The 16,663-nt window shown below is 45.3% G+C and overlaps 8 protein-coding genes across 8 annotated transcripts; 5 read left to right on the forward strand and 3 right to left on the reverse strand.

The window, feature by feature from the left end:
* Positions 1 to 387: 387 nt before the first annotated feature.
* On the forward strand, positions 388 to 1,715 carry AGABI2DRAFT_202034 (hypothetical protein; the record flags this gene model as incomplete). The annotated part of the gene is made up of 5 exons (XM_006459616.1): positions 388 to 709; positions 781 to 859; positions 911 to 1,100; positions 1,155 to 1,543; positions 1,596 to 1,715. The coding sequence occupies exons 1-5, from the start codon at positions 447 to 449 to the stop codon at positions 1,713 to 1,715; spliced, it is 1,041 nt and encodes a 346-aa protein (XP_006459679.1). The 5' UTR covers positions 388 to 446.
* A 286-nt stretch (positions 1,716 to 2,001) lies between these two features.
* Positions 2,002 to 3,436, reverse strand: AGABI2DRAFT_184273 (hypothetical protein; the record flags this gene model as incomplete). Its single annotated transcript, XM_006459617.1, has 2 exons — positions 2,002 to 3,237; positions 3,289 to 3,436. The coding sequence occupies 2 exons, from the start codon at positions 3,434 to 3,436 to the stop codon at positions 2,123 to 2,125; spliced, it is 1,263 nt and encodes a 420-aa protein (XP_006459680.1). The 3' UTR covers positions 2,002 to 2,122.
* Positions 3,437 to 5,276: 1,840 nt separating this feature from the next.
* On the forward strand, positions 5,277 to 6,871 carry AGABI2DRAFT_135047 (hypothetical protein). The gene is made up of 11 exons (XM_006459618.1): positions 5,277 to 5,489; positions 5,541 to 5,563; positions 5,620 to 5,675; positions 5,736 to 5,747; positions 5,804 to 5,950; positions 6,021 to 6,068; positions 6,136 to 6,211; positions 6,273 to 6,379; positions 6,442 to 6,451; positions 6,503 to 6,623; positions 6,678 to 6,871. Exons 1-11 carry the CDS (start codon positions 5,361 to 5,363, stop codon positions 6,693 to 6,695), a joined length of 747 nt encoding a protein of 248 aa, XP_006459681.1. The 5' UTR covers positions 5,277 to 5,360; the 3' UTR covers positions 6,696 to 6,871.
* A 381-nt stretch (positions 6,872 to 7,252) lies between these two features.
* On the reverse strand, positions 7,253 to 7,834 carry AGABI2DRAFT_116642 (hypothetical protein; the record flags this gene model as incomplete). Its single annotated transcript, XM_006459619.1, has 1 exon — positions 7,253 to 7,834. One exon carries the CDS (start codon positions 7,832 to 7,834, stop codon positions 7,253 to 7,255), a length of 582 nt encoding a protein of 193 aa, XP_006459682.1.
* A 562-nt stretch (positions 7,835 to 8,396) lies between these two features.
* On the forward strand, positions 8,397 to 9,496 carry AGABI2DRAFT_219011 (hypothetical protein). The gene is made up of 3 exons (XM_006459620.1): positions 8,397 to 8,437; positions 8,496 to 8,954; positions 9,004 to 9,496. Exons 1-3 carry the CDS (start codon positions 8,402 to 8,404, stop codon positions 9,379 to 9,381), a joined length of 873 nt encoding a protein of 290 aa, XP_006459683.1. The 5' UTR covers positions 8,397 to 8,401; the 3' UTR covers positions 9,382 to 9,496.
* Positions 9,497 to 10,964: 1,468 nt separating this feature from the next.
* Positions 10,965 to 11,498, forward strand: AGABI2DRAFT_177536 (hypothetical protein; the record flags this gene model as incomplete). The annotated part of the gene is made up of 1 exon (XM_006459621.1): positions 10,965 to 11,498. The coding sequence occupies one exon, from the start codon at positions 10,965 to 10,967 to the stop codon at positions 11,496 to 11,498; it is 534 nt and encodes a 177-aa protein (XP_006459684.1).
* A 1,768-nt stretch (positions 11,499 to 13,266) lies between these two features.
* CytC2 (CytC2 cytochrome C protein) lies at positions 13,267 to 14,074 on the forward strand. Its single transcript, XM_006459622.1, has 4 exons — positions 13,267 to 13,375; positions 13,438 to 13,537; positions 13,591 to 13,792; positions 13,852 to 14,074. Exons 1-4 carry the CDS (start codon positions 13,360 to 13,362, stop codon positions 13,858 to 13,860), a joined length of 327 nt encoding a protein of 108 aa, XP_006459685.1. The 5' UTR covers positions 13,267 to 13,359; the 3' UTR covers positions 13,861 to 14,074.
* A 553-nt stretch (positions 14,075 to 14,627) lies between these two features.
* AGABI2DRAFT_116646 (hypothetical protein) lies at positions 14,628 to 15,523 on the reverse strand (the record flags this gene model as incomplete). The annotated part of the gene is made up of 4 exons (XM_006459623.1): positions 14,628 to 15,085; positions 15,143 to 15,186; positions 15,247 to 15,347; positions 15,395 to 15,523. 4 exons carry the CDS (start codon positions 15,521 to 15,523, stop codon positions 14,628 to 14,630), a joined length of 732 nt encoding a protein of 243 aa, XP_006459686.1.
* Between the last annotated feature and the right edge of the window lie 1,140 nt (positions 15,524 to 16,663).

Consider the following 16,663-nt stretch of genomic DNA (forward strand, 5'->3'; position numbering starts at 1 on the left):
GCAGAGTAGGACGGGTGATAGAAGTAGTGATCAGTAAGGTTCAACGTAGTCGGAATAATTTAAAATGAACACATGGATGCGCGTCCGAGAAATCGCGGGGTACCCCACATGAACTCCAGGGAAGCGGATCGGGTTTAAAATTGGACCTTTGAAGCTTCAAGGTTCGCGTTGACATCAGTCCGACAATAATGCTGGGCTGTGTGAATCAGATCTAGCTAAATCATCATGATCATGATCAGCATCCAGTGCAACCAGTGCATAGGTATGATATTTGATCAGATCATTGATGGGACTGTTGTGCCAATCATGTGCACATTACTAATCTGTCATACGAATAATGTTTTCCTCATGATAACTGGCACAAACACCCACGCTCCGTCGACGGAAGCCGCGATCAGCAGTGATAATGATAACTGCTCCTCCATTGATATAATTTCTGGCCTCAAATGGCGCTCCCCAAGGAACATAAAGCCCTCTATCTTGATTCCAAACATGCCAGTTTCGCGATTTCCAACAATGCCACCCCGAAACCCGGCCCAGGACAACTACTCATAAAGGTCAAAGCCGCCGGGTTAAATCCTATCGACTGGAAGGTCCAAAAGTACGGCATATTCGTTCAGAATTATCCCACCATTCTGGGAATAGATATTGCCGGAGACGTGTCAGATGTTGGAAAAGGAGTGGAAGGTTTTGCGAACGGTGATCGAGTGTGAGTGAAATCTTTCGTCTGCAAAATAAAAAAAATGAAATGTATCATGGCTTGACATTGCAACGTTTTAGAATCACGCATGGGTTATTCGGCATTACTTCGGGAGGTTTTCAGGAGTATGTTCTTGGCTTACCGACTCATACCGCAAAAGTTCGTTTATCTTTTTGATATTTATACCTATATCAATTGTCGCCATACCAGGTCCCGTCCAACATCTCATATGATCAGGCAGGAGCTCTTCCGTCTACGGTTGGGGCTGCCTATTTGGGGTTATACAACATCAAACCAGACGGTCTTGGGTTCACTACTCCGTTGGATAACAACGGAAGAGGAAAGTACAATGATGTTCCCTTGTTGATTTTTGGGGGAGCAACGAATGTTGGACAATATGGTACGTTGTCCTTATTGTTATGTTCCACCCTCGTAGCTAAGAATGGTCCTTGAGCTATCCAGTTTGCCAAACTGTCTGGCTTCATGCCGATAATCACGACCGCCTCACTTAGACATGAAGATCATTTGAAAACTCTAGGTGCTCATAAGGTCATTGATCGTCATGCTTCGTATGAGATTCTAAGCCAAGAAGTGTTTGCAACGACATCCCAGCCAATCGAATACATTCTCGATGCTGTTTCAATCCCACAAACCCAACAGATGGCTTATGATATACTCGCACCCGGTGGTCAACTGCAGCTAGTGCAAGCTCCTGAAATATCTCCCTGTTCAGAGAAGGATGTCGGGTTTACGAAAGGTCTACGTTCCTTACCCGAGAATAAGGAAGCATTCACAACATTGTACAATCATTTGACGGAACTTTTACAAAATGGATTGATCAAGGTACGTTTATTCGCTTTGAAAATACTCGTCGAGATGCTAGCAACTTCATTAGCCTGTTCGCGTTGAGGTTATTCCGGGAGGCTTAGCGGGTGTATCGAGTGGACTAGAGCGGCTTGCGAATGATCAAATTTCTGGTGTAAAACTTATTGTTCATCCCGACCAAACTGTCTAGGACGAAGGCTGTGATATGTATAGACACATCTATGAACTCGATGGATTTGTAGTGGTGATCCCATTTATTTGCCTATTCTCGCCGACTTTCAGCCCTTTCTGTCAAATATCATGGCTGTATTTGACGGTGTTCAAAACAATTATCACGGAGCACGGGAATACAGCGCCATGGAGTAGGAAGGTCAATCGTACAAACGCTAATTGCACGACTTGTTATACACTTTAATATTTATATCACCTCGCTTTATCTTGGTTCCTAAGCTAAGGCTGTCTACCACCAAGGGTATCCCAATATACAGTTGTGCCTTAATTAGCAATAAAGATCCAATAGCTATACAGAAAATTACAAGAGATCGGGGTATACATAATATTATGTCTTGAGAAGTAGACTCCATCGCTATCCATTAATCATCCTCCAATCCCAGCAAGGACTTTGAAAACCGAATCCTGTCTTTGCCTAAACGCAGGCAATGACATCATCCTTAAAGCCAATTCTCCAATCCGATTGGCAAACCCCACGGCTCGACCTTGAACACTCGTCTTCCTCGTTCTCGTCCCATTACCAACATCGTTTCTACTCTCGTATCCAACCCCCACAATTAAAATTTTCTTCACCCTCTCCAACCTCGTTTCGTTTTCTCCTGTCACTTCTTCACCACGTTGTAAGGCGTCCATAAGGGAACTATTGTCTTCTTCGACTATGTTTCCAGCAACTTCTCCGATAGACATGAGTTCCGCCATGAGGGGTTGAAGTTCACGGGGGCATTCATCAAGAGTTAATGGTGTTCCAAGGACGCCTATTATAGACTTGGTCGTTTGATCAATGGCCTCCGTTGATACGAAAAGAATTGCAAGAGATACGGAAGCGAAATATGCTCGACATGGATCAGAGGAAAGAAGACCACGAAGTGATGGATGTTCTTCTAATACATCGCCTAACGCAGCGTAAAGTGTTTCGCGGATGAATTCGATAGAAGGTGAAAGACCTGGAGCGAGAATGGTAGGCGAAGGTGTTGTTGATGATGGAGAAGGGGGTTCGAGATGGTGCGACTGGAGAGATAATGATCCGCGATCCGGTTTATAAGATATCGAAGGTGACGTAGGTTCATATACTGGTGGAGGCACAAACGACGCTCGTTTGTGACTAGAATTTCCGGCGTCCAAAGCGGTCTGTAGCGCTGAAGCAAATCTGTCCTGAAATGACCGCCGTTGACTGATCTCCAAAGCAACAGCGCGTAGTTCTGCTGCTATCCGGCTGATGTTGCGATGAACGGGATTTTGGATAGCAGGTAGACCACATATTAATCGAGCAAGATCGTGCTGATGTTCGGGAGCGAGAGACTGGATGGCGGGGACGTTCATAGACCATACGCGCAGGAAGGATATGAAGGTGGGTGGACAATTCTCGTACGATAATTCCATCGGACGGTCACCTGCTGAGGACTTGGGGTTACGCGGGAGAGGGACCGAAGGTGGATTTGTGGTACATCTCAGAGCTGCAAAATAAAGGGACAATGCAGGACCTGAAAGGTAGATAAGAATCGGAAAGCGTAATGAGAAGTAGAACAACGTACCGGTGATCATCAAATCACCTTCGGCGCTACTGAGCACATCGGCGTCCAATAATCGTTCCATTTTGGCATGCGTTAACGAAGATCGAAGATAGCTATGAAATGCATCTTGAACTGTCTGTTCAGAGAGAGTTTGCGTAGAAGTGGGCATGGGGGTGGTAAAGGAGACAAGGAAAGTGGAAGAGACCTATATATAGGCCAAGAAGACTGCGGTGAGCGGTGCTTGGAGTGGGTGGCTGTTCTATTGAATAATGGTTAATTGACAAATTCATTACCGGTATCGCACGGAACCGCTGACCGCGAATATTTCCCTTCCCTTCCATTCCGTTCTGCACCCCGCATCGGCATCGGGGCGGCAAGCGGAGATGCGATGTTCGGCAGATTTTCAGCTCTCGCGCGGAACACAGTGACGGTGATGTCAGCGTTGGGTCAGCGTTGACTGACACACCGCCACGATGTGGCCTGTGAAAATAAGTAGAACATCGACGTCACTTTCCAAGAGCTTGTCGAGGAAAAAACCTCGAGATCAAGCTTGATGTAGTGATGATGATATATGTAACCGGGCCGAACCCACAAGGCTAGATAGTGTCACCAGCATCAGCCAATCATTATCCGCGTATTGTGAGATCAAATGACCCACATTTCTCTCAAGGGGTGTCTAAACTCTCTCAACAACTCGACAACAGGCATAGGTTATTGTGCACCATTCAAACTTTCCATTCTTAAACAATCGTACGTGAGCTCAGTCGATCCCAACCGTTCAAAATCGTTGAACTAGCTTACTAGTGTGCGTCCAGACAACGGAGGCTTGAGGTTCATGAGAGTAGGTTCCGGTACGCAAATCAGCGTACCGGGACCATAGGTTGCATCAATAAAATAACGTCAGAGTTGAGAGTTTCAGACAACGTCGGCAACCGTAGCCCGATCCCAGGACTCAGGACAATTTATACGGGGGACGAAAGCCGGATATTTCAATCAGTCTTAGCGCAGGATGGTGCAGGGTGCAGGCTGATGCAAGCAGTACACATTGAAGCGGTCAAAAATCGGTCAAAAATCCCCGCTCACGGAAAACGAACAACCAACAGGTGGCAACCCGACCTGAACGCGCACATAATCAACCTCGTGCTACCCAAGAGCCGTCAACCAGAAACTGACACCTCGTTGATCACCGATCATTGGCAGGATTGTTTGAGTCACGCTGACTCGAATGGTGCATATAGTTCATGACAAGATTGGGATAACAGGTGTGTATGCAAGTTCGTTCTGGCTAAGAATACAACTTTTTTTTATCAGAATACTATTAGACCACTTAAAAGTTAAGAGCGCATAACGCCTACTTGACATGCGTTTCAAACGCTTTTGTGGAAGAATTTTAGTCGGCAAACTCCCCCCGTCTTCGAAATTTACCCCATCCACACGAACATTGATGCTTCTCCTTGTATTGCTAGCCTTTTACAGCTTGTTCAACAACCAAATTTCACACGTGTCCTAAAATCTTTTCAAACAAAACATTTTCCCGGATCATTTCTAACCCAATTTATCGCAACCACCAACAAACCACATTCAAACTATTTTAGATCCCCCCTCACTTCTCGGAGCATACTCCTATCCTCCTGGCCGACTTAATACCGTCGTCTGCACATCACTGAATGGATTTGGGCTCGCAGCCTCTCGCAGCGCGGTAAATCGAGATTATTACCAGGAAACAGTCAACCGAATAAGCCGGCCAGTGTTCCTAGGTCGCTAAAAATAGATCGCGCCTCTCACAACTCATCATATCGCAATTGAATTATCATATATTGTGGCCAAAATGCGGTTTGTCTTGGCATCTTTGTGCCGAAAAATAAGGCTGTCAGTGCCTTAAGCCTACTGGTAGTTGGAAAATACTTAAAAACCCCGCTACGACCACTGAAAACTTCCTTCAGTGCTTCTTCGACTTCCCAGCTTGTTTAGCACTTTTCCTTTCTCGTCTCCAGTCCACTCGACTCCACACTTTCACTCATTACAGATCGACCTCCGTGGTTGAACTCACATTCTTTTGCCTCAAAAAAATATCAAAAAAGAAAGCAACGATAATGCTGTTCACTAAAATTTCTGTGGTCCTTGCTACTCTCGCTGCTACTGTTTTTGCGGCGCCGCATAAAAGGCAACTCGCTCAAGTCATCACTACTTGCACGGAACCCAACACTGTTGCCTTGACTTTCGTAAGTCATTTTGAGCGACCCATGTAGAACGGTAATAACACGACGCGACAGGATGACGGGCCATACTACTACATGTAAGATTCAGCTTCTTTTTGTAATATGACGGCTGTTTAAACTATCTATCTTCTAGCTACGATATCAGCCGGACCCTAGCTGCAGCCAATGCTACGGGAACTTTCTTCTTCAGTAAGCCTTTCCTAATATCACAACCGAGTTTTTGTCTGAGACGATTATCCTACCTTGCAGATGGTAACAACTGTACGTCCATTTTCCACTGCTACCGTCGTAGCTTCAATCGGCTCATGGATATGTAGATGGATGCATTTACAATGCCGACAACGCGAAACGGATCAAGTATGCTCATGACCACGGACATCAAGTTGCGTCCCATACTTGGGGCCACAAGGACTTGGCTACCCTCACTTGGGATGAGATTCACGATGAAATGTGGCGAGTTGAAGGTGTGTATATCAACGTTCAATCTCTTTTTCGCCCGACAGTCGGAGAGACCCTTTATTGATGATTGAATAGAGGCATTGTTAAAAATTACCGGAGCTTATCCCGCTTTCACGCGCCCTCGTAAGTGTTTCAAAATCTATTCCAGTGACCTACGTGGACCGCTGACTATCTTTGTTATCAACGCCAGCTTTTGGATCGTACAATGATCTCGTTCGCCAAGCTGCTGCTGTCCGCGGTCAAGCTCTTGCCAATTGGGATTTCGAGTGAGTTTCGTGCTTTTTTTGTAACGAAATCATCCTCACGTGTACTTGATAAATTTTACAGAACTGGAGACGCCGTTGGTGTAACAGTACCCGAACAGTATGCCAAAATCGACGAGCTTATTGCTCGTCACCCCAACACCATCTTGTCTCTCCAACATGAAACAATTGGTTCGTAACATCTTACGATCATTCTATCCATGAATCGTCGCTCATTACATCTATCATTTCAGCTAGCACCATGTAAGCTGTCAAACGCACCCGACATTGACCGTTATTAATCTTCTTTTGCAGGACCGAAGTTCTTCCTTATTTCCTTCAGCAACTTCAAGGAGCAGGATACAGGCTTGTCTCAGTCGCTGAATGTACTGGATTGCCAGCATATCAATATGTTACTGAACCCCAGCAAGCGGATGTAAGTCTCATTTATACCATCGCTCCTTGTCTCCGTCTTATCAAATGCTCTCAGGAAACCTGGCAGTGCTAAAGGCACTAAGTGGCGCTTTGGACTCTATTAAGTGCTTCTTTGACGTTTCTTCAAGGTGTCGAACAGTATACAATACTATACATGGACTTACCGAGTGGACATTATTGATATGGACTTGATTTAGATGTATGGACTTATAGTGTTAATATAAATAAATACATCGTACGATTGAATGTTGTCGTTGGGTGGGAAGCGTCAGAAGTCGAACCTAACCTGGAAACAAAATTCTCCGCCAGTGAAACCAACTCGACCTCGGAGTTGCGGGAATAATACTACTGTAGCTCCGGAACAAAATCGCTTCACAGCATGTACTCAAGCTTCCTAATCATCTAATAATAGGACACATTCTTTCCGCCGGCGGACGGCAATAAGTGTGAGCACACTGTCATTGGACCGTAACAATATGTACTAGCATTTAGGGCGAGATACTTGGTCGCAATGGATGAAAAACTACTCTGGAGCTCAACTTACATGCTATGTTAAGTATTGACAGATTTAAAGACCATTGGAAGTACGACGACGAAATGATAATTTGATATCACAGGTGAAGGTGCTCCCTAGTAGAAAGTTCCCTTCCGTAAGGGAAGAGGGTGTCTCTCTGGATGGAGATTCGCTTGAGCCATATGAAAGGTATGGAACTTATTCGGCGCCCCAGCCTCAATAAGGTTCGCTTCATGCAGGTGATGAATCCCAGTCATGATCCAAAAAAGGCACCCAGAACCGGTCGCATCGAAAGTGTAGCGATGCATGCCCTTCTCGATGAACAAATCAATTACCTGACCGACTGTCAGCGGCTTCGCAGGAAAGATATCAAATTCGATCTTGGCCGGTGAATTGGAGCTAGCATAAGCGTTGCTGGTGATCATCAAAGTCGAAGTGGGTGGGTTGGTAGGTATCATGTCGAGAATGACCGATTTGCTGCTGGAATTAGAAATGTCGGATTGAGATAATTGAAGGTAAATCCTCCAATGGTAGTAGTTTCCGTCAATGGTTGTGGAAACTGTCGACGATGCCGTTACGACGATCTTGGAGATAAAGCGATTTTTGTCAGCAGCGTTGAGGTTCTTGTCGTATATAGTAGTAATCGCCATGAGCTCTGCAACAATGTCAAAAGAAGTATCGTGAATAACATATAACATACTGTGCAATGAGCTTCGTTGAGCGAAAAGTGCCGGGGCTGAAAATCACAAAACGAGAGGAATATGAGCGTGAAGGCAATGCTTGGCTAGCAAGCTTTTAAAGCTTTCGTGTCCCTATATGGGGCTGAAGACTCCTTACAAATTAAGAAAGCTATCGCTTCTGCGACCTTTCGTGTGAATTGCACCTCCTTTCTTGAAATCTAAGTAGCCCCGAGCGGAGTTTAATTCCGAGGACGATTAAGCAACGCAATATATTTGCCAAAATAGAGGATGTCCAAACTGCAAAGTGACATTGACAAGTTGAAGACAAAGTGTGGCGAAAAGGTAGCTGAGGTCTTCGATATGAGGCTGGGGAACGAACGTATGCTGTTAGCCGAAGAGTGCGTCCTGGTGGAGTCGAAGATCGCAACTAGATCGCGTTTGTGTACACCAATAAAGATCAGGTGCCAGAGGGTGCCAGTAACTGTGCAAGAGCTAGCGGAAATTGCCATCGTGACCCATTAAACGTAAACATTAAACCAATCGCACCCCCGTGACCGCTTGTCACACGCGTACTTTCCAAATTCCATGTACCCAATTCACCACTCGTTGTCTCCAGACGAAGTAAGTATAATATCGCGCTTTTCTTGTCGGATATGATCAATTAAAATAATTTTCATAGCTTCCATCCTGGGGAGATATATCATCCTTGTCGGATGAGGAGCTCTTCGCACTATACGATGCATGCGAGAACAGGTTGACTTCGGTGGATAAATCCACTTCTGTCAGGCGGATTGCTTCAGACGTTGTGGTTAAAGCAGGAGCTATACGAGAATCCGAGTGGATCACCATGATCCTGGTCCACGAGACTACGACAGTTCTCGTCCCTGCCGTGCGGCGCGTCTTGCATGTCAACGAGCGGGAAGGTTTTGTTATGGATTATATCCCAGGACAGACAGTCAACCAATGCTGGCATAATTTGGGTCTATGGCAACGTTTTAGTCTCTTTTGGACTCTCCGGTCTTATATCAAACAGCTTCGGCGCGTCTCGATACCGGGCAAGCCTCGGAGTGAGCATGTACCAGGACCTATAGGACATGAACCTCAGCTATGTTTGGGGGGCATGTTCTCTCCAGACTATGTGGGCTTCTTTTCATCGCGCATATCTAACTTGTAACCATTCCTTACAGGGCGCGGGACCGTTCGCTTCATATGACGCTCTCAAATCATGGTTTCGCTGGAAATTGCACGTGAACCGTAAGGTCCGAAAATACCCAACGGAAGCTGTCAAATTTGATTTCTCGTTACCTCTTGCTCTTACCCATCTTGATATATCTTCGTACAACATTCTCGTCGACAAAGAATCCCGTATCTGGATGATCGATTGGGAACACTCGGGGTTTTATCCTCAATGGTTCGAGTACATCGGTATGTACAATAATTGTTGGGTGGACCAACTTGGGAAATGGCACGATTGGATAGTCGGTTTTGTTACTGGCTTCTATAGGAAGCAAGCCGTTTTCATCAGCATGATTGGCTGGGCCCTTACCACAGGCGTTTTCTTGTAAACGCCCCCGTCTTAAACACCCTGATATACGACTATGATGGTTGTTGGAATTCCAGTGTTAATGTATTGGTCTTGACGCTATTCATAAGTGATCAGAAGGGCAAATCAACCCCTTGATTAAATATCTGAATTGTTTCAATCATACCAATGTACCGATGCTATTGGGGTTGATACCCAATTCACTGCCTGCCAATTCACGAATGCGGAGAGTCGTCGTGGTAGACTAAATAAAACGTCCAATTGAGGAATGGCTGATTTACCCTCGGTAAAGATATTTTCGTACTAGTCCGGCCATGATCCCTACGATGAACTATATATATGCATACTAATCAAGTTTATACCACATACGCCCACCCACGTGAGTTTGTTTTTTCCCGGTGCTATCCCCAAGTATATACTCCAGACCTTAGAATGGATGGTTAAACCAGGCTAAACGCGAACAAGAGTGGTATTGGGAGAATTAGCTATCTACTCGTGAGCCTATAGCACATATAACACTAAATTGAATAAATAGTACCATGCATTTACCTGAGCCAAGCTTCCGAGCCTCTGTAGGTCGTCCTCGGAAACTAGAATGAGTTGGAAGCCGCGGGCTTACATTGGAAACAAATAAACAAAATGCAGTCCCTACCGGCTAACTTCGGGTTACCACTACTAGGTACTGCGATACTCAATTGACTACTGGAGATAGGACATAGGACTCGTGAGTGCCCGTCCAATGTATGCCGAGTGGAGCTGAGCACACTGGGCGGCTGATGAGGCACTGAATGTGAGTGTTCAAAATCAATGATTTGGACATCGATATATTCAAATCTGTGAAAATCGTCCCATGCCTATCCGTGGACGGTTCAGGGTATGAGCTATCAAAGGTTATGGGGTACAAATAATTTATGATGTTCCGAAGTTCTGGAACAGTCCTCGTGCTGGGACAAGATAAATCAGGATAAATGCTAATAAATCTTGCAGAGGCTGAGTATCCGATCAGAAGGCGATGTGTGAAATCCAAGCGTGACCCTGAGCCACGTGTCGTGGACCCATAATTGCAAACACCTTCATGTCAACCATTGAAGAATATCTTCCGAATTAAATCCTTTCAGAAATCAGGACCCTTTCCCGCTCTCTGCCATCATGCATACTTTTTTCTAAATCTAACCTCTTTCCATGTACCGTCGTCATGTTCAATGGCGGATATATCTAATGGATATGAAGCAGGCTCACACAGTCCCTTAATTCTAGGTAGATTGGTGGAAAACCGAACTGGGAAATCGGTGTCCCGCTAAAAGCCCCATGGGGGATAGTAAAATAATAGAAGCATGGTCAGCTGTACTTATAGTTAAGAAAGGAGATACAACTCACACGAAATCGTAGAAGCACGAAAGCCTTCCTAATTTTGCAAGGAGTAATGGCGGCCTTATATGGGGACACAAAAGCCTTAAAACCTTGCTGGCCAGGAATTGCTTTACCGCTTAAATCCATCTCGCTCTGTGATTTTAACTCCGGTATTTTTCGCTCAACGAAGCTCATTGTATAGTATGCTATACGCTATGCATTTACAATACTTTTTCTAACATCGATGCCTAGCTCATGACAACTATATACGACAAGAACTTCAACGCTGCTGACAAGCATCGCATTATCTCCAAGTTTATCGTAACAGCATCGAGGGCGACTTCCTCACCCATTAACGGAGTCAACTACTACCATTGGAGGTTCTACCTCCAATTATCTCAATTCGGCTCTTCCGACATCTCCAGCAGCAAGTCCGTCGTTCTTGACATGATCCCTACCAACCCACCTATTGCGACTCTGGTGATCAGCAGCAATCCGCATGATAAATCTCGTTCACCAGTCAAGATCGAACTTGATATCTTTCCTGCTAAGCCGCTGACAGTCGGTCAGGTAATTGACTTGTTCATCGAGAAGGGCATGCATCGCTACACTTTCGATGCGACCGGTTCTGGCTGCCTTTTCTGGACCGCTACTGGGATTCATCACCTGCACGAAGCGAAACTCATTGAGGCTGGGGCACCGAATAAGTTACATACCTTCCATATGGCTCAAGCGAATCTGCACCCAGAGAGACACCCTCTTCCCATGAGGAAGGGAACTTTCTACTAGGCAGTGTTTTTCATCTATGACAACATTTTATTGTTTCGTCCTTGTACTTCCGATGGTCTTCAATTCTGCTATATGCCACTTAACGCAAAATGATTGTTGGGCTACAGAGTACCCATTGTGAGCGATTATCGTAAATAAGTACCGTCCCCGAAAAGTATGATTCTCTTTTCTACCTACGAGCGGCCACTTGAACATAGAAAAGAGTAAATGGCCGATGGCGAAGAAGAAACACTTTGCTGGTGGGACCAAATCACCTAAGGTTACCTGGCATCGCATGATCGCGGGTGGCGGACACTGGAGTAATAAGGCTCGTTCAATACAAGCCATAAGCTATCAAGGAATGAAATGTTTTGTTTTTTACCGTGAATGGTTTCTTGTTCTTTTCTTTCATAAAACGCAAATAATTTCGGTGTCTTGAGAGTACGCTCACCAGTCGTATGAGGCTTGTATTCATAAATTCAAGCTCAGAACCAGTAATCGAGTTAGTCGAAAACAGGGACGTTGGTGTTCGTTTACTAATGCGGACATCCCCAAGGTACAATTATGTTCCCCACGGATGGCTATTCAAAAGTCACGTTCCATTGACCAACAGAAAAATATTCTTCGGCGACGCGGGCGACGAAGTTTTGAAATACTGCTCTAACTTAATCAACTGACATGAAGCGGTTCTGGTAGAGCGGGTGAAGTTGAGGAAAGGAAAGAATTTTGATATTCATCGCAAATGAATATCCCGATTCAAACGTTCCAGTTTGCCACTGCGATGTCCTCAAGCCCATTAAAGTTCATAGGAAAACCAAAGAACGGGAATAACCATCTTGACACCAGCACTGAGCATCTTAGAAGCATGAATGATGAGACGTTTGAATTAAAGAACGAATTTTCAAAAAAAAATTTGTGAAATTGAACACAGCCTTTTGGGAATTCGGACTCGCAGAATCTAGCGCCTTGAGAGGTCCATAACGGTCATTGATATTTGTTAACAAATCGATTCGCGCATTTAAACCGGGTGGGATTCTTCAAGATAAAACACGAGACTTCCTGTACCAGCAAGTAAATAGTGCAACGTATCTGTAAAAGGAGTTGGGGGCCCGATTTCAATACGACACACTCGAATACTGCTACGATTTTCGGAAGGGACTCTGATTGTGGTGTGTTCGCTTGGAGTCAAGGCGCTGGAGGGATCGTAGTTCAACGTTCAACGCCTAGCAGCGATTATTCTGAGGGATTCACGTGGGCGCACTGGCCGCCTCCAATCACATCAACCTTCACTCGCCGGCGGGTGTTCTACTTCATGTATTCATGGCTTCGATGACTTACAACAAGGCAACAGAATCAGCTTATAATGTGATCGTTCGATATCGTGATATCATTTCCTTGATGACAGTAGACAGCACGCGGATGAAGAAACCCACTGTCCGGTCCGGAGAAATTCCTACTCCTCCGCGTCCAACGTTGACGCTGATGGTGCACAAATAATTTTGATGATCGTTGAGCGCTGAGCCGGCAATGGTGTAGGCTGTCGCTGACGCTGAGCACCGATATCGTCAAGGCCCTGTGAGAGTGCTGGGACCCGTCGCCACAAATCTTATCTTTGTCGCCAGGCTCCCGAGTTAAGAGACCTTGAATCCCGGTAAATTGACCTGTGTACCGGGATGGCGAGCAACGGAACGGACTGGATCCGCATCACTCGGATATTCAAACCCGAAGCCCGTGATTGGTGCTCCGGGCGGAATGAACCGGAATAGTCACATGATGCAGCCTCCGTTGGTTCCTCAAAAACTTTTTGTTACGACCAGCATCATCTTCAGTTTCTACACTCTTCTAATTCAACCTTTCGTTTTAAACGACTCCTCCAATTAACATGCCTTACGCTCCTGGTACGTTCGTCTTTTGCGTCTTCGTAGGCCTCGTTGTAATGACACGTCGGTGAATTGTCTAGGTGACGCTGGAAAGGGTGCTGGTCTCTTCAAGACCCGCTGTTCTCAATGCCACACCCTCGGCCAGGGTGAGCCTCACAAAGTTGGCCCTAACCTTCACGGGTGAGTTCAATCTCTGTTGGAAAGACATCGCAAGTCACTTACCTGTTTCCTAGTCTCTTCGGCCGTAAGACTGGTCAAGCCGAAAACTACTCATACACGGCCGCCAACGTCAACAAGGGTATCACCTGGGACGAGACCACTCTCTTCGAGTACCTCGAGAATCCCAAGAAGTACATCCCTGGAACAAAAATGGCCTTCGCAGGTTTGAAGAAGGAAAAAGACAGGAATGACCTCATCACCCACCTCAAGGAGGCTGTAAGCACTCATATTCTACCTTGTCCCCAACATTGTTGGCTCACGCTCCTTTTCATCAGACTGCTTAAAACGTTTTCCCCATTATCCCTATGAAGGACATGAGGATAGGTTGAAGACTTTACACGCTATATCCATAATACCAACTTAATATTTTATTGGCTTCCCGCCAGTCTTGTTTATGTCTTCTAGATTACATAGATGGTGTTACGTGTAGCGCTTATGACGAGTGAGGTAGTTCCCTCTCTCCACAACCCCCACTCCGTGAATAGATGTCGATGTTTTTTTAAAGAAATCTGGCCTCAGCCTCTAAGAATTCATGTCCATGACGTCACCTCGGGAGCGAATACGATGCACGCAGAAGTTGAATTTAACTTGTGAACTGATATAAATTGGTCCTCCAGGTTGAGGATCGTGAGTTACACAGTTGCCGGCGGATCCAGAGGTAAGACGGCAAGGTGCGAGGTAAGTTTTGTCCTTCTCTCGCATACCCGCGTAGTTGATCGATGAAATGGATTAGAACGTCACGCGGCATAGACTTGTCGCCGCTGGTGTACACTGTTGTGAAGATGTCTCCATCCACGCCCAAGTATAAATTAACATTATTATACAATGTTGAGCGTACTTGAATCCGCTTCAAGTAATTTCAAATTCCGGAATACTCGACCAGCCATCGAAGCAGAAAGAGGTATCACCACAAGCGAAAATGCTACTCCAACCAGGCGGAAGTTTTTTGGCAAGCATAAACCAATCAATGCAAAAACGGTTATTCCGACAGTAGCTCTATTAAAACCGTATCATCTTCTGCAACTATGAGAGCGAGCATAGAAAGAAAAACTTACGAATAATACTGTTGTCCACCTCTCAAAACTGCTTTCGATATCAGTGGAAGTCTTCTCCCCGATAGCAGCCTAATCCAACTCCGAGTCGTTCGTTGCTCCTCCATAGAATCCACATCCATACTATGCTCCTTGTAAATCTTATACGAAATCGCTATGAAAACGAGAGTATCAAATAGAAGGAGAACCAGAGGTGCAGCAATGACATATGTCGCAAGACCGGGATACCTGTAATAATACGTTCCTGGGATATAAGAAGGGTGCACTCCGAGTGGTATCAAGCAACCTGCTCCGAAAACGAAAAGCCATGAAATGAAGAAGAATTTTTGGGGGCCTTTTCGTTCTGCGTAGATTGCTTGAGCTCGTCGGAGAAATATATAGGATGAGGAGATCGCGGAAAGGGAGAGTAAACAGGAAGAAAAGATGACGTAAGGGTAGAGATGATAGATTGGTATCGCTAGAAGGTTTTGAAATTGAATTGGGAAGCTTGAGGAAGTGAGCTAATTGAACGTACCTCGTTCCATAGTGCCGAGTAAAGCATGCACCACAGCTGAAATTCTGTTTGCAACATGCATAAGTTCGTGAGTTTGTCATTGATTCAGGTATTAGAACTTCTACCTTGAAAAAAAGTAACAAAAAGTAACGAAGGAGAATCTACTACTCCTTTGCACGATCCTAATATCATCTGGGATATAGACCAATATATCCCAAATCGTGGCCTAACCGATTCAGAAGGAAATACAAAAAAATGATGTCTTGAACTCACTCCGAGAACCGCCACGACAATGTTTCTCCCAATTTCAATCTGTTGGGCTTCTAATTGAGGGATGTGATTAAGATAAACATCTGGGTTGAGGACATCAAGCTCGATGTGGATGTTTTCAGATCCAGGCATTCAAAGTAGTGGACGAGAGATGGAGAGCCCTAGTAAAGGAGGGACCTAATCTCAGTCCATTCACCTTTAAGAAGATTCTGAGGATAATCTAACATGCCTACGATTCTATTCTACCGATCATAGACCAGACAATAGCTCGGCGAATGTGTACTTCTGACTAACTCTGACTCCAAACTTGAAGAGGCCGATCATAAGTTTAGACCAGCTATTAACAAATTATACTCACGCTATGCTTGATTAGATTTTCAGCACAAGCAAAAAATTACTGTCTCAGCGAAGTATCTAGTGCCTCGTGAGTAGCGTATATTCCGTGAGATAAATTGAAGATGTAGTCTATAGTATCCACTACCGCAGAATCTCCTCAGGCCCATGTACGGTGATGCAGCGGCGACTAGATCGAGAAGACAAAGTGATGTCAGACTCGGAGATTTAGTTTGAGAAGCCTGGAGGGTAACGTAAGCCCCCATCGAACACTTCACAAGAAGTCCGAAATGCGTGGGAGTAGGCACTTACTTCCGGTCGGTGGAGGAGTGCTGAGTGACAGCGGTTAGAAAATTAACGCCCACCGGCTTGTTCAGAACCGGTAGCGAAATCTCTACAGTACAGAGAAGAGAGCGAAGCGCTCTAGTTATGATTCATATCGCGTGACTACTACACCATAGTGAGTTACGCAGTCGCCGGCAGATCCAGAGCTAAGACGGCAGGCACGGTGCGAGGTAGGTTCCTGCAAGATTTGTCCTTCTGTCGCATACCCGCGTAACTGATCGATGAAATGGATTGGAACGTGGAAGGCCGCCGTGTTGTGACCAAGCGGCATCACTAAGGAGGTAGTACGCGTTGAGGGAGGAACGAGGGAGATACAGTAGACTCGAGATATATTAATGAGAGAGAGAAAAAAAAGGTATCGAACGGACGATTACAGTGTCTTCTCTTATATACTCTCGTGGTACTACCGGAGACGAATTTCGGGATGTACTGATAACAGAATTGTAAGGCGGAGGGCTTACAGAACGCCACGCAGCATATACTCGTCGCTGCTGGTGTACACTATGAAGTTGGCTCCATCCACGTCCAAAATTAACAATATTATACAATGTTGAGCGTACGAAAATCCGCTTCAAGTAATTTCAAATTCCGGAA

This window comes from Agaricus bisporus (assembly GCF_000300575.1).
Source record: "Agaricus bisporus var. bisporus H97 unplaced genomic scaffold AGABI2scaffold_3, whole genome shotgun sequence".
NCBI lineage: Eukaryota > Fungi > Basidiomycota > Agaricomycetes > Agaricales > Agaricaceae > Agaricus > Agaricus bisporus.

Excerpts from the sequence above, each read along its gene's own strand:
- AGABI2DRAFT_135047 (XM_006459618.1), top strand. The coding sequence starts at position 5,361 with ATGCTGTTCACTAAAATTTCTGTGGTCCTTGCTACTCTCGCTGCTACT. Across the intron at positions 5,951-6,020 it reads TGAAATGTGGCGAGTTGAAG|AGGCATTGTTAAAAATTACC; the intron begins GTGTGTATATCA and ends ATGATTGAATAG. Across the intron at positions 6,069-6,135 it reads TCCCGCTTTCACGCGCCCTC|CTTTTGGATCGTACAATGAT; the intron begins GTAAGTGTTTCA and ends TATCAACGCCAG.
- AGABI2DRAFT_219011 (XM_006459620.1), top strand. The coding sequence starts at position 8,402 with ATGTACCCAATTCACCACTCGTTGTCTCCAGACGAA. Across the intron at positions 8,438-8,495 it reads ACTCGTTGTCTCCAGACGAA|CTTCCATCCTGGGGAGATAT; the intron begins GTAAGTATAATA and ends TAATTTTCATAG. Across the intron at positions 8,955-9,003 it reads GCATGTTCTCTCCAGACTAT|GGCGCGGGACCGTTCGCTTC; the intron begins GTGGGCTTCTTT and ends CATTCCTTACAG.
- CytC2 (XM_006459622.1), top strand. Across the intron at positions 13,538-13,590 it reads GTTGGCCCTAACCTTCACGG|TCTCTTCGGCCGTAAGACTG; the intron begins GTGAGTTCAATC and ends CCTGTTTCCTAG.